At 35.7% G+C, this 20,068-nt stretch overlaps 1 protein-coding gene across 3 annotated transcripts in view; it reads right to left on the bottom strand.

Moving 5' to 3' along the window:
* LOC122813455 (E3 ubiquitin-protein ligase HECTD3-like) overlaps nt 1-20,068 on the bottom strand; it is a 770,789-nt gene that overhangs the window by 190,257 nt on the left and 560,464 nt on the right. For all 3 annotated transcript variants that reach the window (XM_044085771.1, XM_044085770.1, XM_044085772.1), the window contains 2 exons: nt 16,488-16,577; nt 15,302-15,508 (listed from right to left, as the gene is read on the bottom strand). In XM_044085771.1, coding sequence (XP_043941706.1) covers nt 15,302-15,508; nt 16,488-16,577 — 297 coding nt within the window. The remainder of the gene's footprint in view (nt 1-15,301; nt 15,509-16,487; nt 16,578-20,068) is intronic.

Below are 20,068 nucleotides of genomic sequence, written 5' to 3'. Positions count from 1 at the left end.
ATATAAAACAGTGAGGACTTCAGCAAACAGGAGTAATCACCGGAAGGCCAACAAACAGAAAAATGGCAAAAATGGATGGAGGTAACAGACCAATGGTTAAAAACAGCATTCAGACTGGCGGCAATGAAGTTCTGAGGATGGTATGCTTGTACGTCACTTTTATGCCCTATGCTATGCCAGGAGTGTGTAGGTGATGTTCAGCGTTCCTTAAAGCAATGGTAAACATTGGTAAACTAGCAGGACGGTGGGCTTCATGGTAGTGAATCTGATTTGTAGTGAACACTGCAGCGGTGAATGTGAGGATGTCAGTAACTCATTTAAACTGACAGTTATCTCTTTATAAGAGTCAAGAGACAGGATTTCTAGTATTGTCAGTTTGAATTTTAGAATCTGCTTTCTTGTTTCCATATTTACATACTTCTGGGGAGGAGTCCCAATAAGTTGCTGTCTAAAATAAGACCTCAATATGTGAACAAGTGCATACTTTCTCAGTTAACCGGCACCCATGGGGATTGGTAGATGCCGGATAACTGTAGTTTCTGGTTGTTTGAAAGTAACTATTAAAAATAGGCCTGACTAATGCTATACCCTATACTATTTGTTTGATTTAACTTGTTCTCAGGTTGTTGCGGAGAGAGGGACTGTATTCCTATCTTCCTTTTTAAAACTCTAAAATGCTAAAAATGCAACACATGAAAACTGCACTGTATTCCTTTGCTTTTTTTGCCGGTTGCTTGAATTCCGGTTAACTGAGAGTTACTGTATTTTCCTAGGAACACTGGAAGTCAAGCACTGTAGATTTTTGAATCAGCTTGAAATAGAGGGAGTTTCATTTTTAAACTGCAATATATGTTCACAGTAGCATAACTAGGACATCTGCTCTAGATGTAACCGAAAAGGGGTGCATGATTAGCCCCTCTGCTGAATTCAGATGGATTGTCAGTGCAATAAAGGCATTTATTTAAACAGCTACAGCTGATATCGTAGTTGCTTAAATGAATGAATTAATATTTTTAGTTATTTGTAATGTGTGTTAAATACAGCAAGGAGACTGAGCTAGTATAAACTAGCAGTACAGCTTTAGTCTGGCTTAGTTAACTTTTTTTTTTGCTTTTTCCTTCTGAAATAAGTTACATTTTAAAGCTTGTTATAGTTTTTTTTTTTCTTGTACCGCATGTAAAGAAAGTACAGTTGAAATATTTTTTGTGTTTTGTGTTTTGTATCTGTACCTGAGTCTACACTCAAAGCACATTAGGCCTTGTATGAAACTTCACATTTCTTCATTTTGGATTTAATCACAGCACCTGATACATCACTTAAACCTCTGCAGCAAGCTATAGCAGTGACAGTTGTCATTCATTGATGGGCGACCATCATGGAATGTCAAGAAACTAAAAATTATGGCTGAGGCTTGAAGCAAGCACTATCTAAGACATCTATATCCTTTACAAAAACAAATTATTTAGCTTTTTTTTTAAAGGGAAATGCATTCAAAGTCAATTTAGGATCTTATGACTAGCAAAAATAATTTGTCATTTCTTTTTTTTTACTTTAGATTTGAAGATAGTCACCAGAGTTGTAGTAGTCCCAAAATGGCTTAATAATTTATGTAGTATGTTTAATAAGCTCTTCTATATATGCACAACAAGATTATTCAGTCTCAAAAGTTTTTCATTTTTCATATATACTTTGTGTTCACATTCTAGCTGCCGACTACAAACCTTCTCAGTTTCTACTCATTATCTCGCATTCCACTTTCCTATAACCATCTTATGAATATATGTACTAGTATGTGTGTGTGTGTGTGTGTGTGTGTGTGTGTGTGTTTGTTGATAGAAGGCATTTCTCTCCTCTTTTTTTTCACTAGGAATCATGGAAAAAGCCAGAAATAATGATGGACAAAGATCAGAAATTGGGTCCAGTTTTTAAATATGACTCTAATTCACTTTGAGAGTTAATAGAGCAATAGGTTTTGCATCAACATGCATTTTCTGAATAATAAGACACATACAAAAACACTAGTATCTGGCATTATTGAATGACTGTAATCTTTAGTGATTTGTCAGAGGGAAAAGGAAAAAAAGGAAGGCAAAAACAAAGAAAATCTGTAAAATCAAGGAACGTTTAGATCTGTAGTTGGAAGTAAAATTGTCATAATGTTAACCTGGGCAGTGATGGGGCTCTTTTTCTTTTTGTTCATACCCCATCCTTCTCTTGGGATGCATCTATATTTTTTAGCACTCTGCTGCCTGCCAATCATTGGCTCCCAGTGAACCAGTGGCCCATTTATTCCTCATGGGATGGGATCCCTTCCCTGTCCATTATTTCCAGTGAAGTGAAAACTAATCGCAAACCCATCATTTTGGCAGCCATTAGGGCATTTATTCTGTTATGTAGCCCCCACTCCCTGGTGGTGATGTGAGCTTCCACATCACTTTTAGGAACAATCTAAGCCTGTGATATAGAAGTATGCACACTCCTTCACACAAGCCCATAAGGGCTACTTTTACCACCTTGGACAGGCCCACCCATGTCCCTCACACTTTGTAGTATTTCCTTAGGCAGAATGACCTATGCTACTCCCCTGGGCATCCAGATCATTAAAAGGGGTGGAGCCATCACAGCCATTCCTCAGAGGTGAGTTCACCAATGTAAATTGTGCATCTCTCACCCATTCCACCCATCTCTTTCAGTCTTCTGTGTCATAGTCAAGGCTTTATTCCCCTGTGCAGATACATACATAGTTACAAACTGTGTTCCACATGCATGTTTCTATACAGTGTGGCAATGTCATGTCTGTGTGTGTGTGTGTGTGTGTGTGTGTGTGTGATTTTTTGAGCACCTGATATACACTCATATGCATAAATATATATATATATATATATATAGTTGAATTTCCATTACCCACGCCATCTTTTAAACTAAGGCTTGGCAGTCATAACACACCAGAGACAGTGGGGTGGGTTTTATGTATTCTCACTTCTAAAAATTTTAAATCAAGAAGATAGTGTCATGACCAGAAACAGCTTGAGTTAATAAATTTGTTAGCATTTCATACTGCAAATAATTTTGTGAAAACAACAGGATCTAGACTATCCCTGAGAAATATCTCCAATGTTCATGAACTTAAGAAAACACAGAAACTGCATCTTAATAGTACCTGGTCTTGTCTCTGTAATCATTAAACTTGCGCTCCTCCCCTACTCTAGCTCTGCTTCCTTCCTACTGCCTTTGTTTTTCTTCTCTATTGTCTTCTCTGTCTCCTTACTCCTTACTTATAGTTATACTATTATTACTGCTGATGTATATTATTATTACTGCTGATATTGTATTGTTAAATTTGCAAATATTTGCATTTTGCTGTATCTCACTGTATACTTACTGTTATTTTTTTTGTGGAGATTTTCTCCCTGGGTCTTCACTGAAAAAGGGTTTTGCCCGGTTGGACCATCCCGGTTAACAAATGTTGAATAAATAATAAATAAATAAATAAATGACACCCTGAACAGAAGTCATCATTGTTAAGTTTTATACTATGTACTGATATTAGCCTTTTAGTTGATCTTTTTGCATAAATATATAACAAAATTTAGCTAAAGCTGTTTGTTCGGGCAAAGTCAAAGTTCTTCTGACATAGTTCAAGCTGTTTATGCAACAAAGATTGCGACAGCATCATGCATGGAAACACATTTAATTCATTACATCCGAGTGACGCCTCCAGGTGCATCTGCAGTTAACTCCTACTGGCGCCTCTAGGCATCCAATATTGCTTGTTCATATTTGCATCAATAATTCCAAAACCACACAATGTACAATGTTTTAAAATATTTCATCTTAAAGCTTACACAATAGCAAACTCAACTGCATAAATATTTGACCTCTGTCTAGTGCAGGTAGCTAGATATTAACTGTTGTTTTTATGATATTAATTAATATATATTAATTAATATAGATATAATTTTCACATTTTTCTAAATATCACAGCCAAGTTAACACAGAATTAACTCCTTAGTCTCATATGAAACCTCTCAGCTAGACGAATAAAATGCTGCTGACAGTATGTGTGTAACTTGAGTGGTTGCTGAGATATTGTATTTTGTTTACAAAACATTACAAATCTAATAGTTACTGTGTTCATTGTGACTTATAAAGAACTATTTATGGTCTTTTTAGATCACAACGAACTATCAAACTCATGTTCTTTGGTGCAGGCATATCTAATACGAATTCCATGAATGGAACTGTGTTTTTCTAGAGGTCGCCACTTTTCCTGTTTAGGAATGGGCTATTGCATTTTGTATTCATCGATGGGCGGCCAAACAACTACGATGAGGATGAATTGAATATAGATTGACTTCCGAAGGCTATTGTGAACTTTTTATTATTTCCCTATATGAATGGAGTAAACTATTTGGTTGCTGGACACTAGTTTGCAATAATTGCAGTGTATATTTGGTGTTTTTAACACTAATATTCCCTTTTTTGACATATTTGGGATATTATTGTTGTTATCAGTGCCATATGAAACTTGGTGTAGGTTTCTAACTTTTCATCTCTTAATGGTGAAACTAGTGGGCTGTTGGATTGTGATTTCATGACTATATTCAGTATAGTATTTACTATTATTTTAATTACAATTCAACAATCATGATTGTGTACATTCAGGATTAATAAGACAGTCTATATTTTGTGTGTTATAGGCTATTATATACATGGTTTACAGGACTTATTTTCTAAGGTGTAGTCACCATTGGGCATAACTGTTTATTTCAAATATTCCATGCTGAAACAAATTTGTTATCAGTGGTTTATTATTTGATTGAATGTTATTAGCTCACAATAACCAGTTTTCATATGCATATCATGCTATTAGGGCACAATGTTTGTGACTAGTCATTGAATTTCTATTACGGCCTCATGTCTTTAATATTTTTCTTAACATTAGGAACCAAATATACTATGTTGGATGTCATATTAAGGTACAATAACCTAATTTAATACTTGGAGTTGGACATCATCTGGGATCTAACCACCACTGTTTCTGGTTTTTGTTCTTTGGATATCTAAATTTAGGTATTTACCTGTTTTATATTTGAGGTGCCTTACTTAGTATCTTATTTGGACAAAATAATATATAACTTTGAATCTCTAATTTTTTGACTGATTATACCACTTTGATACCATTATTGTCCTGTGCCTGACGTGGCCTTAATGTGCATGTTTTTGCATAAAATATATTCTGGCCATTATTGTCTCATCATTACCAATTGATAGTCCTGACACAGGGCGTGGTTTTCTCCCATCATAACAATAGTGTATCATACTATTGACCACACTTATGATGGATTTAAATAAAATATTTCTGGATTTATCTTCTGATAAGGATGATCTTGCACCTTTTGTTATTGGTTTGAGCTCTGAAGGCTCTTTGACCACTAATTCTTTAAAACCAGAACAACTATGTCAAAAATTATTTGACGATCTCAATAAAAACATGAGAACACTCAGATCTTGTGTTTGGCACCTCAAATTAATGAAAGCTTATTTGGCTAAGGACATTTGTCCTAGAGGTCTGAGGGTCAAAATTCAGCCATTGGTGGCAGATCCCGATGAAACTCTCACTACAGAATGGTTATCCATTCAACAAGAATGTTCTATGAAGTTTGTCCAGTCTCTATCCAATTATTATAGTAGGATTATTGATAAAGAAAATACTAAGGTATTACAACTTATTGAGGATTGCAATCAGTACCAGCAGGATAGTTTTTTTCCCCCTTTATTATCCAAACTTAGTTCTGATCTGTTGAATTTTGACACTAGTCTTAAGGCAAGGAAACTTAAAAAATTCTCTCGTGATTTGTCTGATTACCAAAAAGGACAACCATTCAAACATATCAGACATGTTAGATTTCAAAATGTACATAACATCAACACATTGAGTTCTAAAAGGAAACATCCACGGTCCATTCTTAAAAGACGTGGCAATAACACAGATTCTACTGATTATGACACCTCATCAGGGACTGACACGGAAACACAGCATACCATGGGGTCCCCCATGCCCAAACGTAGTAATCAAACATTCCCTTTAGGTCAAACAGGGGGAGGAGAGGTGGCAGGAAACACAAAAAGGGTTACAAGTCTTCAAAATTTGATGGAAGTGTTAACGGACAAGTAAATAATGTGTGTAACATCTCTAATACTGTATTAACATCTGAACAAATATCTTTATTGAATAAAGGACTATCTTTTATCCCCGTTTTTTTTGTTCCTGAGGATAATTTTGCACAAGATTTATTCTCTTTTTGTAGACTTATTAACCTCAAATTATTTTTCCAGGACAAGGGGGAAGAGGATCTACAACATATGGACGTTTTCAAGTATCATGCTTCATCCTTCACACCTCCTATGCATCCCTCTGTTAGTCTTTTTCTACGTAATGTACTTAGTGACTTACATTTTCAGCATAATTCTATACAACCAATGCCTAATAACATGACTGAGAGTGATATATCTAGTCTAGATGAACTAGTAAGAAATAAGGAATTGGTTATTCTTCATGCTGATAAGGGTGGGGCGGTGGTGGTGATGGATTGGAGTTATTATGACATCGAGGCTCACCAACTACTGGATGATGCCAGATACTACAATAAAATGCCTCTTGACCCCACACCAGTATTCAGTAAACAAATCAATGATTTTTTACACTCTGCGGTTGATAATGGTATTATAACTGCTAAAACATTAAGACATTTAACCATTTCTGACCCTGCCAGGCAATTGATTTATTTCCTGCCTAAGATACACAAAGATTTTTTACATCCACCAGGTAGGCCAATCGTGTCGGGCATAGGATCTCTTACTGAGCCACTCTCAGATTTTTTGACAAGGTACTTGAAACCACTTTTACCTTAGGTTAGATCCAGGATACAGGATACCACACAATTTTTGAGTACTGCTAATGATATGCAATTAGAACAGGATTGGTGGTTATGCACACTAGATGTAAGCTCATTATATACTAACATTCCCCATTGGGCTGGTCTAGATGCTATTGAGTACTGGCTTTATAAATCCAACATGTATCCACCTGGTTTCAATACTTTTCTTATAAATCTGACTGAGCATGTACTAACTAAAAACGTCTTTTTCTATGATCAGGAATGTTATTTACAGATTAAAGGAACAGCAATGGGGGCCTCGTTTGCCCCTATATATGCTGATCTTTTAATGGCTTATATCGAGGAAATCATGATCTATGATGATACTCATAATTTGTTTCTGCCTAATATTGATATTTGGCGGAGATATTTGGATGACTGCTGGATGGTATGGAGATCAGATATTGGATACCTTCGAGAATTTATGGAATATCTAAATGACAACAAATGGGGAATTCAGTTTACCATCACTTATGACCAAAAATCCATCACGTTTCTGGATGTCTTGGTCACTAAAAATGAGGATGATACCTTGAAAACTGAAGTTTATAGGAAGTTCCCCCAGTACAATACCTTACTCCATACCTCCAGCTTTCATCCAAAACACATAGCCAAAAACATTCCAAAATCACAATTTCTTAGAATAAGACGTAATTGTTCGGATGATGTCAGCTTTAAACATCATGCTCTTGATTTACACAATAGATTCATTAGTAGAGGATACAGCTCAGGATATGTTACTATGGCCCAGAACCATGCCTGGGGCTTAGACAGAAAAAATTTATTGACATATAAAAAGAAATCTCCATCTTCGAATACATTACGTTTTATTACCACATTTGGCAGGAATACCAACAGATTTATGAACATTATCAAAGATAATTGGAATATACTTAAAGCTGATACTATGATTCAACCATTTATTCCCAATACATGTTCTTTCTCTTTCCGAAAAGGGAAAAATTTAGCAGGATACTTTAACCATTATAAACATCATTCTGAGTCTAGGCTACCTATGTTATACCAAACTACAATCTTGGGCGACAGATTGATTGGTTGTTTCCCCTGTGGACATTGTGTCAATTGTAAACATGTTTTGAAGTCCAAGGAATTCACTAGCAGAAACAGTAGTACTGTTTTTGATATTCGATTTTTTGCTAATTGTAATACAGACTGGGCCATTTATATGGCTTGTTGCAGTTGCCATGCATTTTATATAGGTCAGACCTCACGACCTTTTAGGTTACGCATGTCAGAACATTTGAGTGACATTAAATGCAAAAGAACCACTAATGCCTTATACAAACATACACTTATACATCAAACAGCTCAATTCCATTTTATTATTATAGATAAACTTATTGGTGATCGGACTCAAAAATCTGGCTGGCACAAAAAACTTGATGCCAGGGAGAAAAAATGGATTACCAAACTTGGGGCTTTATTTAATCCAGGACTTAATGAATATTTATGAATGAATTTCAACAAAAATATGACAAACATTAAGGTGTATATGTTCTATAAATATATAAATATTCATGAGTTCATTAATTAATATGTAATTGTCAACCAATGATTTGCTATCATCTATTATATAAGACTTATTTTCATTGTGCTTTTTGCAATACACTGAAGAAGGCCAGGATTCATATTGGCCGAAACCGGTCTGTTTTGTACTATCTTTTGTACTAGTTTGAAATGCAGTCTTAGTAGTTTATAATAAACTACTAGTTATTACATGGCTCACTTGTTGCTGGCTTTGTATTTTTTGGTGCAGTTTTTATAAAGAATACTACCACCATAAAAATTGTTTGCGCTGAAGACTTTGCCATTTTCACTTCTTTCATAACCCATATGGCTCCAGAGATATAAACACTTGTTTGAAATGTGATGACATAATTTGATTCTGTCAAAATACTTAGGTTCCGCCCATTGTAAATTACAGTGCAAACTTCCTGAGCTCCATTGCAGTGAATGAGGTAATAGACTACAAAAGCTGAGGGTAAGCAACTACCTAGCCAGGTAGATCTGTAACTGACTGGTGGGAAGAGCCTAGTCTGTTTGGGTAAACAACTATTTAGGCTCCAAATATGAAATGGACTAAGAAGTGACTTAAGAGTCAGTGTTAGGTTCTTTGTTTTTCATATACACAAAAACTGATGAGCAACATGTCTGATTCATATAAAACACACAGGTGACATCAAACATTCAATCTAATAACCAATAAAAATAGTGTAAAGTTTTTAGCAGCATTTATAATATGCACATTAATGGTCAGAAGACAACAAATTAATAGGGATTAATAAAGACTTAATAGTATATACTGCGGTGGTGGTGCTACGGTAGCATTGTTGCCTCACAGTAAGATGTTGTCCTGTTCGATTCTCAGCTAAAGCGACTTCTGTGTGGAGACATGCGTGAATGGGTGTAACTTCATTGAAGGTTGTGCGTCGGGCTGGCAACTCGGCACGTAACCATCTACTGCCAATCATTAGCAGACCGGAGTTCCGCTGTGGTGACCCCTAACCAGGAAAAGCCGAAAGACACAACAACAATAAAGACTTAATAGTATCTATGATAACAAATAATTATTCATACCATAACGCAGATGGCATACATCAAGAAAGAGAGAAGGTCTGTGAAAGACTACGGCGTGAAGATGGATGAAAAAGTAAACCTTAAAGATAGTAATGACAGTTTGTGAATTTGAGCCAATAGGTTGATTGGATATATTCTGTTACTTTTTTCATTCAAGACCTCCAGAAGTGCTGGATTCCTTCATTTAAATATTAAATAGATTAAACTGGAATATACAGCCACTGTTTGGATTCCATATGAGAAATATAGCAGGTAAGGCTAGTTGAAATGAATGAATACATGTTTACCTCAGGCAATGCAGGGGGGTTTATATTTGTCAACAATGAAAAGCTGACCTGTCTTCATTTACAGTCATTATACTACTGACTTCAAGGCAAGACTTAATAGCAGCCGGAAATGTTTCTAAACATGAATTCTTCATGATTGTTTAGAATTGCAAGGTAAAAACTCGGAGACTTAAAGAACAAGAAATAGAAGCGCCAAGGCAAAGAACTTTAAAGAGAAATAAAACAACAAACTTTAAAGAGAAATAAAACAACAACAAGCTGGTACAAGGAGACGGTACAGCAGATGTGGAATAAAATGTAAAACAAACTCATGTCCTGCATGAACAGTAGCCAGGTTCCAAATCTTTACATTCAGCTTATTGAATTTAAAATTGACAAACATTATTTTGACTGTAAATGACTTTTTGTAACTTTTCAAAGTATAACTTTACATAGTAATAGCACACCGTTTGTGATTTTTACAGTTTAAGGATTATGTGCATGAGTGTTTGTCTGATATTGAGATAAATTTTATGATGTGATTGCTTTGATGCTATTTTGTTTCTAACAAGGCTTAAAACCAAGAGATACAGAGCGCAATGATGGGAATGGCTATGTCCTCAAGCTGCGCAAAGATCGTTTTAGCTGAGCTGTAGAATTTATTCGCAATTGCATTCATGTATGGCAGTTTTATAAAACATATTTACAGTTTATAAATGATGTTCTCTTTATATGTTCCGCAGACCTAGGTGATTTAAATGTGTCTGTCTCTCATTTTATATATATATATATATATATATATATATATATATATATATATATATATATAGTGTGTGTGTGTGTATATGTCAGCTCTAACCCGTTAGAGCACAAATACTCAAAGTCAAAATAAAAAAAAAAAAAAGAATCTTACATTTTTTGCAGGGTGCACTCCCACACCCCTGATAATATGTTTATCTACTCTGAAATCATGTCTGAGGAAGCAGAGAGGACTCTGTGAAAGCGCTCACATGCTTTATATATTTTTCCTATTTTGTATTAACGTGTTGTTTTGCCGTGTGTATTCCAATGAGTTGGTGGCTTTTTTGGAACCCGAAAGGAACAGCAAACAAACAAACCACTGAAACGAAATAGAACAAAGAAAAAGAATACAAAATATACAACACCAGTATATAAAGTACTGGATAAGAACCAACATGTTATTCCCAGCACAACTGTTTTAGTTTTGCATTTCATTCAATCTTCAGAACAGTTAGTAATATTTGCTTCCTTTTCTCATCATAATGGTATGTTAATTGGTATGTTGATTGATTCCCTTGATTGATATTATTCATGAAATATATATTATCGCTAGCCTTATTGTATTTTTTGCATCTCTTTTGTGGTTTCCTCCTCACTCTGTCCTATTTCGCTTCAGCTTTTTGGAACATTATACTTTTATCGTTGGTTACTTTATCCAGATTCAGGGGATTTGTGTTTGATAGTTTAATATATATCCAAACTATTTGGGGGGGCTATGCCCCCCACACCCCCCAATGTGGGGGGCGGTGCCCCCACACCCCCCCTTACTATATATGCTAACTCCAGAGTCACACTACAGTGGGGAAAAGACCATATATAACTTTCAGTGAAATGTGTTTCAGTGAATTGTGTTTTCATTGAATTGTGCTTTCAGTGATTTGTGCACAGTCATTTGAGTGAATAGTCCTAGACCCATATATATGTATATGTATATATATACATATATATATATATATATATATATATATATATATATATAGAGAGAGAGAGAGCGCGCGCGAGAGAGAGACATATATTGATGTAGGGCACTGGATTGAATGGATATTGCCTGACACCCACTAGATTGATGTCAGGATGTCAAAATCATCAATACTGACACATTCTACGCATGCTGCGGTGATTACCCCAGTATGGATTAAACCAACAGCAAGTATTTTTGCAGGTGGGCAAGCCCCCATTCACCTTCCACACTTCCTGATATCTATATAAACTAATTCCTAGATCACACAGTCCCTGAGAAATGGAAATATTCCCCTACCCATGGATTGTCAGTCTCACACACTTGTCAACCACCTGTTTGTGTTGACTAAATGGTGTTGACCTTCTCGATGCCGGGGCACTGTCTGTCTGATCCAGTGCTCTACAGCCATATATATTTGCCAAACCATTTCTTAAAGTTAGTTTTCTTACAATTAAATTTAGTACATTTTTTAGACATACATTTAAGTGAGAATAAGACAGCTACAAAGAACATTTCTTATCTTTCATATTATAGTATTTATTCTAATTATTCTGAGGTGAATTCTGTTAAGGTAACATGGAAAGGAATAACTGTCTCATACTGTTACACAATGTTTTTAAAAATAAGACTACTACTTTGGCAAATAGATTAAAGTTGGAGGGTTACATCAAATAGCTCACAGATGAAGTATTATCAGAAATTCATTCTCAAAGAAAATGGAAGCGCAGACCACTCAGTGTAAAGTAAAGGAAAGATCAGGGCAAATCTACCAGGTGAGATTCTAGTACTTAATGGAACTTTGGAATGATACTAAAGTACACATTAGATAGCTGGATCATCAGGTATATTATAATGAAAAAATGAAGAATTTTGATGGCTCAAAAAAAAATAAGTTTCCAATTTCTATTACTAATAGGGGTTACAGTGTGAAGAACATTTTTGAAAGGGATGTAATGCCTGACTTGTCAAGAGTATATGATATCAGTAGTTGTAATAAATGTAAGCAGTGATGATTTATTTTGAATAGTTCCTCTTTTTATTGTTGTAAAATGAGGAAAGGTTATATAACCCTAGAGTATTTTATTTGTCTTTCCAATAATGTCTGTGCTGCTGGCTGTTATAGTGGTAATGTGTTTTATATCAGATGGGCTACAAGAAATGTAAATGCCCATTATGCAATAAAAAGAAAATATGGAAAATGTCTTATATAAGCATAGCACTCTCCTAATTTAATTTTTCTGAGATATTATTGCTTATATGAAGCTATATATGTAATAGGGGTGTTTGAGAGGTTATACTTGATTACTAAGAGTACTCTTGGTAAGTTATAATGGATGCCTCTGCTGCTCCCAGGATGAGAGGAGCACGTGAGCTTTAAAAGTGCTCTCAAATTATGGAGAATGAGGCACTAACATTGGACTTGTGCTCCCTCTCTTGTTGTTTTTGTTCTGCAAACTTCTTGTTATATTTAATTATGACTTGTCATATTAAATATGCATATTTATTTAATGATTATTTGAATTAATTCTATTATCTGATGAAGTCAAAAGACAAAAATGCTCACCAGTATTATGATTCAAGTAACTTTACTTTTGGTATCTGCAGCTGATTTTGTGGTATTTTTAGTATTAAATAAAAAATGGCCTTACCTGGAAGAAACCATATGGAAACATGATGTAACCCGAGAAATTATGAAAATAATGACACACATCGCTTCTGTGTAGTGATGTGGTAAGTTAAGACTGAAAATTATGTCTGAAACTACTTAAATTTGATACAGATTTGGTTGAGATGGTGGCTTTAGCAGGGATGGCTTGATTAGTAGAATGGGGGACAGAGTGGGCACACAAACATGTGAGAACTGCTCGGTATGTGGTAGGGTGAAGAACTTAAATGGTTGTAAGATTAATGGTAGACATTATAAAGCCAGAGAACTTTTTAATTGCAACTCCCAGGATGTTGTGTATATTATTGGATGTGGCTGTCAAGGCACTAAATGGTATATTGGGCAGACTAAGAAAAAGGTGAAAGTTAGAATAATGGAACATTTGGGAGATATTTGAAGGCGGAATATGAATAGTCCTGTAGCTAACCATTTTGTGTCTGTACATGGGGGTTCTGAGGCTAGTCTGTTCTTTAGTGTGTTAGCACGATCAGTTTTGAAGTATGGGGGTAGCTTTATGGATGAACTTAACAGATTAGAGTGCAGAATGATTATTAATTATAGGACACTTTCTCCTAGGGGAATTAATGTTGATAGCAATTTAACTTTCTAAAACAGGATTTTTAAATAAAATATTAAGCTAGTAAAGAAATAATTGTTAGAGAGATATATACAGTTTTTTTTAAAGTATTGTTGTTTAAGTGGGATGCTGGATTGTTTAAATGTATGCAGAATTTTTATTGATAAATTGGATAATTGTTTTATGACAGCATTTAGTGTATGAATTAGGTGGTTGTATAATGTTCAAGTTATTCCTTAGAAGGCAAAAAGCCGAGGTATCAGAATAAATTTTCATTGGAAATCAAGCCTTGTGTTTTGGATTTGTGGTGGAGCTGTTTCCAGTTTTTGTGTTTTGTCTTCTTCAGCTGTAGTTTGCACAAATTTTCATTGCTCACTTCTTTGTAGAGTGTGTTTAGTCACTTTCTTGTTAAGGGGATTTGGGTGGTCCAAGTTCAGTGCACCTTATAGAAAGAGTAAGATAGATGTTAGATGTTACACTGCCTGTCAGTGATTGCTCTTTCTTTGGGGTTCAGTGACCTTGGAGTGAGTATAATAAAGTTTTTGGGGTGTGGGGGCCTTGCCATTCACTGGGGGCTTCAGGAGAGCTTGGCCCCCAGAAAATGTTTTTGCTTTAGATTGTGTAACTTAGATAGATGCATTACAGTAACATGTATACCTGAGCTGTAATTTACCAGCTGTTATCTGGCAAGAGTGATGCAACAATTTTAGCATATATACTGGATTCAGATCAGAGTGACTAAATAAAATAAATGATGTCAAGGCTGTAGAATGTAGAATGTGTATTGTTTGATAAAAGCTGACTCCATCCTTGTTAAGGCATGAGACTAGATATATAAAGTAATACTTGGCAGCATTCTCTACATTCCCATGCGTGGTGTGTGTGTGCGTGTGCGTGTGCGTGTGCGTGTGTGTGTGTGTGTGTGTGTGTGGTGTGGTGTGTAGTGTGTGGTGTGTGGTGTGTGGTGTGTGGTGTGTGTGTGTGTTTGGGGGGGGGGGGTTGAGGTTCAGTGAATGGTGAAAGGTGTAGCCACTTCAGTAAATGTGCCACAGCAATCTGCAAATGTGACATACATAAAAAATTGGTTTCCTGAAAACTACGAGTCCTGCATCAGCTTTGTGCCACAGAAATGGACTGTAGCTTGATGCTTGTAGTGAATATCGACAGGCACATCAAATAGCTATGAGTTATCAAAATCCTTACAGAACACAAACATTTAAGAACCAGGAGAAAAAGACAAGTTAAAAATGTTTTTGTAAGAGACGTAGTGAATACTTCTGAGATGTACTTAGCCTTTCTCATGTAGCCTCAGTTTCTAAATACCAAAAAAAATCATACTTTATATATTCAAGCTCTGTATTTTATGGTCAAAGTAAGCAAACTATTTTATCCAGTGATTTAATCAAGTATGATCAGAAAAAAATATAAGCATTCCTCTTAAAATTTACAACTAAAGTCTATTTTTGTTCTCTGAAATGGACTACATGTAACCTGTTTCCTGCTCTCCTGTAGTCTGGCTTTTTGGACCAATTGAATGAATTCCTTCCTGTCTTCATACTTAACGGGGATATGGCTGCCACCTGGGATTAGATCCACCACCCTCTGGTCACTGAGCATTGTAGTGTATGTCAACTCATTGCCAAACTGAAATTCAAATGCCTCCTCATCAATTTCCTCCAGTGTTTCCAGCAGCTTTACCTGAAATAGAAAGGGAAACAGAAATAAAAGTTAACTAAAATCTTCTACCAGTAACTTGTTTTTCAGTCTTTCTAACATCCCAATTAAAAGAATTTACTTTACTCATAATGGCCGATGTAAATGTGCCTTCCCAAGATTTTCTGACCGTTTTATTCCTTTATCTAATATCCTGTACATAAAACACAAAGATATCCTACATTATTTATTTATGTATGCATGTACTGTTAATTATCTACTGGACTGAAACTGATTTTCTGTGGAGGTCTGGGGAGAAAAGCTCAACTAAGCACTTAAAAAACTTTCTATATACATTCTAACATTGAAATGTTGGCACTCAAAATGCCTAGAGCAGGAAAGCCGATAAAAAAAGACTGGAAACCCAGGAAAAGAGCAAATCCTAAACTCGTTCTTCTCTTTTAAACTTCTTTTTTGCAGGGGGCAAGTACATCTGCACCTCCTAATGTGGGGAGCAAGCCCTCCATATCCCCCCCCAAACTAATATATACAAACTCCAAGATTACCATACCATGGAGAAAAGGGACTATTCCGAAAAATGGTCATCTCAGACTTCGTATATGTAAGTCCATTTTCAGCCATTCAGTCTCTTGCTGCAATGTGTCCCAACACTTAATATAACACCCTCTGAAGACTCATCACAGGGTGCAGAGCTGCTAAAAGCTCAAAATGCTCACCTCCATTGCTGCATTAAATAATCTGAGAATAACATTATTTTTGTATTTTTAAGATTTCATAAAGAATGGCCACATGGTATAAAAATATTTTACATTACTTCACTTTGCAAGATGATTGCCTTAGCCACCACATTTTCATGAAAAATATACACACTCTCGTTTTGCAAATGAATTACTAATACAAATGGGATATAACATACTACAATAGTATATTTTGTATGACTTGCTTCGTTTTGTAGTACCATTAACTAGCATTAATTTAAATTTAAAAAAAAAGCTCTGGTTACCAGCATGAAATCCACTGCAAGATAATCCTTGTTCCAGCTAACTGCTTCTCCTGTTAACTGCTTCCATACAATAGGAGGAAATGCCATAACCTAAAATGCATTAAATTATTCATTAGAATGAAATTTAAACCCAAAATGAAGACAGAGAAATTTACTGGATCTCTGGGCTCTACAATTTGAATTTATGTTTTATATTTGCAAGTGTTCTGCAAACTCCAGTCCTTAATGAGTCTAGACTTTCATATCACTATTAAACACATTCATTTTTGTAATCAAGAGAGTTTATTTGGTTAATAAAGCATGAATTAAGCAAACACACTTAAAATGTTGTACTTCACAATCATTCCAAAAATGCATGAGAATTTCACATTAAATATATTATCTCCAAAAGCTTGAATTCCATAGTGTTGCACATGTTGCTGTCATGTGAAAGCTTATATCTGGTTAACAAAAGTGTGCTAATATAGCTAGATTGTACATTTTGCAAAATATGACAATGTGTTTGTGAAAGTTTATCAAAAAATATAATTCTGGGTTTGTATGTATTACAATATATTACAGTATTTATAGAAAGACTATGAATGCACTGACTGTTATAAAGAACACTTCTTACTGATAACTTTGCTATTTGTACAGTTTTACTAGTTTTTATTCTTAACAAGATATTTACATTTGCTTATCTTATACTTTTTAACTTGATTTAAAAAAAAAAAAAAAAGCTCTGGAATGCAAGGATGTGTATAGCCATGACATTTCATTAGGCTCATGTTATATGCAAAAATTATAGATGAACTTGTATTCAAATAAAATTTTAAGAAACCCAGCTCAAATTCAACACTGAAATGAAACCAAAAATATGAAATGACAAAATAATGCAGGGCAGAAGTAATATTGCTCTTTTGGTGTACTTAATCTTATGAAACTTGACAATGCATTCTCCTACAGTTTAAAGGGATGATATTTTTCCAATGCAGTACAATGTAACTGCTTAAAAATATTTAGAAAAAGATGTTCTACACAACCCAAGAATTGAAATTAAGTCATTGCTATTCAATGAGTAATGCTGAGTAATATGTTACATGCTCCAGAGCAGACATTTCAGGCATGATGAATACATCTGAGATGCAGGTACTGTGTCTCCTGGAGACAATTAGCTGGAGCAGAATAGCCATTTCTACTAACTCACTTAAAGCTTCCTCATCCCACTGCTGTAGGCTGTATAGCAGAGCAACACTTTGAATGAGGATGGCTTCACTGTTTACCAAACATACTTATTTCATCCTGTAACAATATTGTATCTGGCACTTCATTATTTGTTACTTCTGATGTCAGCCAGTGATTTTGATTAGAGCTGTACAAAATTCAAAAGTTACTTTAAACATGTTTATTAAATTATCATTTAAAACACATAAGTTTATACATTCATAGGTAAGTACTAGGCTAGTTGCTCTTGTGGGCCATTTTATGCCTAGCCAATTTCTCTTTTTGTGCTCAAAATAACCTAGCCTATTTTGCTATAGATTGGCCTTACCCATCCCATGGTCTATAATTATATATTACCCCTATTGAGAATAGCTGGGATTGTATCATAGATAATTTGAGGGGACCCATGCACAGGATAAAACATTTAGGAGCTGCCTCTGTCTGTTAGTAGTACAGTACAGGGGACCATCCTGGAGCAAATTTTCTGTCTCCCATCCATAGATCTACGTTGTGCTTGAAAATGGACAGGGATGAACTTTTTTATGTGAATGGGGAGTCTGTTCCACAGAGGCAGTACCCTCTGTGAGATATACCTGTCCCTCCAAATTGTTCTGTTGATGTTACAGAACAGGTTTAGGTCCCTAGACTGAGGATTTCTGGTGCCGTTTGACTTGCTGATGTGCAGTGAATACATCAGTAATTGGTCAGAGGATGCCTTGTATGCCAGTCAGTGGTGGCTACTGACTTCAAATTAATGAGGGGGGGCTGCAGAAGACCTCACAAGGCAGAGCTATGTTACACTGGGAACAACATTGACCATGCTTACCATTTTATTTCATTCACACGTACTAGGCATAGCCCCCCAGCCTGAATGCATACCTAAAGTATCTGCTTTGAGCCTTCAAGGTTTAAAATAATGGAGAGAGACGGCAATGGCTGGATTACTGTACTTCTTTTGCATCGCAGTCAAGAGCTTGCAGGTGATCTTACTTCAGTTCACCCATACACACTTTTGTCATGTAAGGCCAGAGGTTCAACAGCAAAACATCCGCACACCATCCTAATCTAGCCCGACTGACCCTGAAAAAGGATATTAAGTTAAAAAGTTAAAAGATATTAAGCATGACCTGCCCTTGATGAATCCAATCTGAGAAGAGTCCAGTGTTTGGAGGTTCTCTTGTCTTGATTAATTCTATGATAAGTCTTTCCATGGCTTTGCATATGAGGCTGGTCTGACTTATGGGTCTGTGATTGCCTGGGTCTGTAGAAGGTCCTCCCTTATGCAGGGGAATGACTGTAGCTGTTTTCCATTCACTTAGTACAAAATTTGCATGGAGGCTGAGATTGAAGAGTGTTGTTAGTAGTGTGGCTAAATTGTACTTCATGCTATTTAAGATGCACCCAGGGATATTGTCAGGACCCATCACTGCAGTATTTTTAGCTTTTGATAGCAATTTTAGGACTTGGTTTTCAGTGATAGCTGGAGGTGAGCCAGTTTCAGTTATATCTTGAGGGACAGACATAGGCGAGAAAGGGGTAAAGTTAGAGCTAAATTTATTGGCTAGAAGGTTTGGTATATTTTCAGCCTCAGTGTAGATAACATTGTTAACAATTGACTCAGTGCATTGCTGCATTGTGCTTTTGAGATTATGAATGTAACTAAAACATGATTTGTGGTTGTCTTTGGTTTAATTAGCTATTTTAGCTTCAGACTTGGCTTTGGTGGATTTTATTAAGTTCCTGAGTTGTTTACCTCAATGAAAAGGACTCTAACATTCTGGGAATTACTGTTCTTACTTTTGGTCAAAATTATTTTCCTTTTGTTATACAGCTTGTTGATATTATGGATTCACCATGTGGATTTGTTTCTGGGGTTTAGCATACACTTGGCCCTATGGATAAAGTTGCATCTATGTATTTGTTACATGCTAGTTTAGTGTGACCATGTACATTTCTGTGTATTCAGTAGAGTTAACTGGGCTTGGTGGGAATTTGAAGCTTGCCAGTGTACTTAGTTGTAGGTAGTTTGTTTTAAAGAAATTTCTAAAGGTACCTTGGGTGGAGAGGAGCTCTGGTATCAATTTTATTTCGAAGGAGACTGCTTTATACCTAACAAGTGATGAAGACACACAAGGGATGGAGCAAGATGCTCACATATTAGTAAGGACAAGATCCAAGGCGTTATTTCCCCTAGTGGGTACTCTGACCAGTTGTTCCAGGGCATTTATATTGACACAGTCCATGAATCTCTGTGCTTGTGCACTATTGGTGGTGTAGGTTTCCCAGTCTGTATTTGGATAGTTTAGATCACATATGAAAATGGTATTGGGTTTAATACTGAGTGATTGTAGTTCCTGTTCTAACGCTATTGTGGCATT

This window comes from Protopterus annectens, chromosome 10.part0 (genome assembly GCF_019279795.1).
Source record: "Protopterus annectens isolate FY-2018-M chromosome 10.part0, PAN1.0, whole genome shotgun sequence".
Classification (NCBI taxonomy): Eukaryota; Metazoa; Chordata; order Ceratodontiformes; family Protopteridae; genus Protopterus; species Protopterus annectens.
Note: the sequence above shows the minus strand (reverse complement) of the source record. Positions and strands in the feature narration are given on the sequence as shown.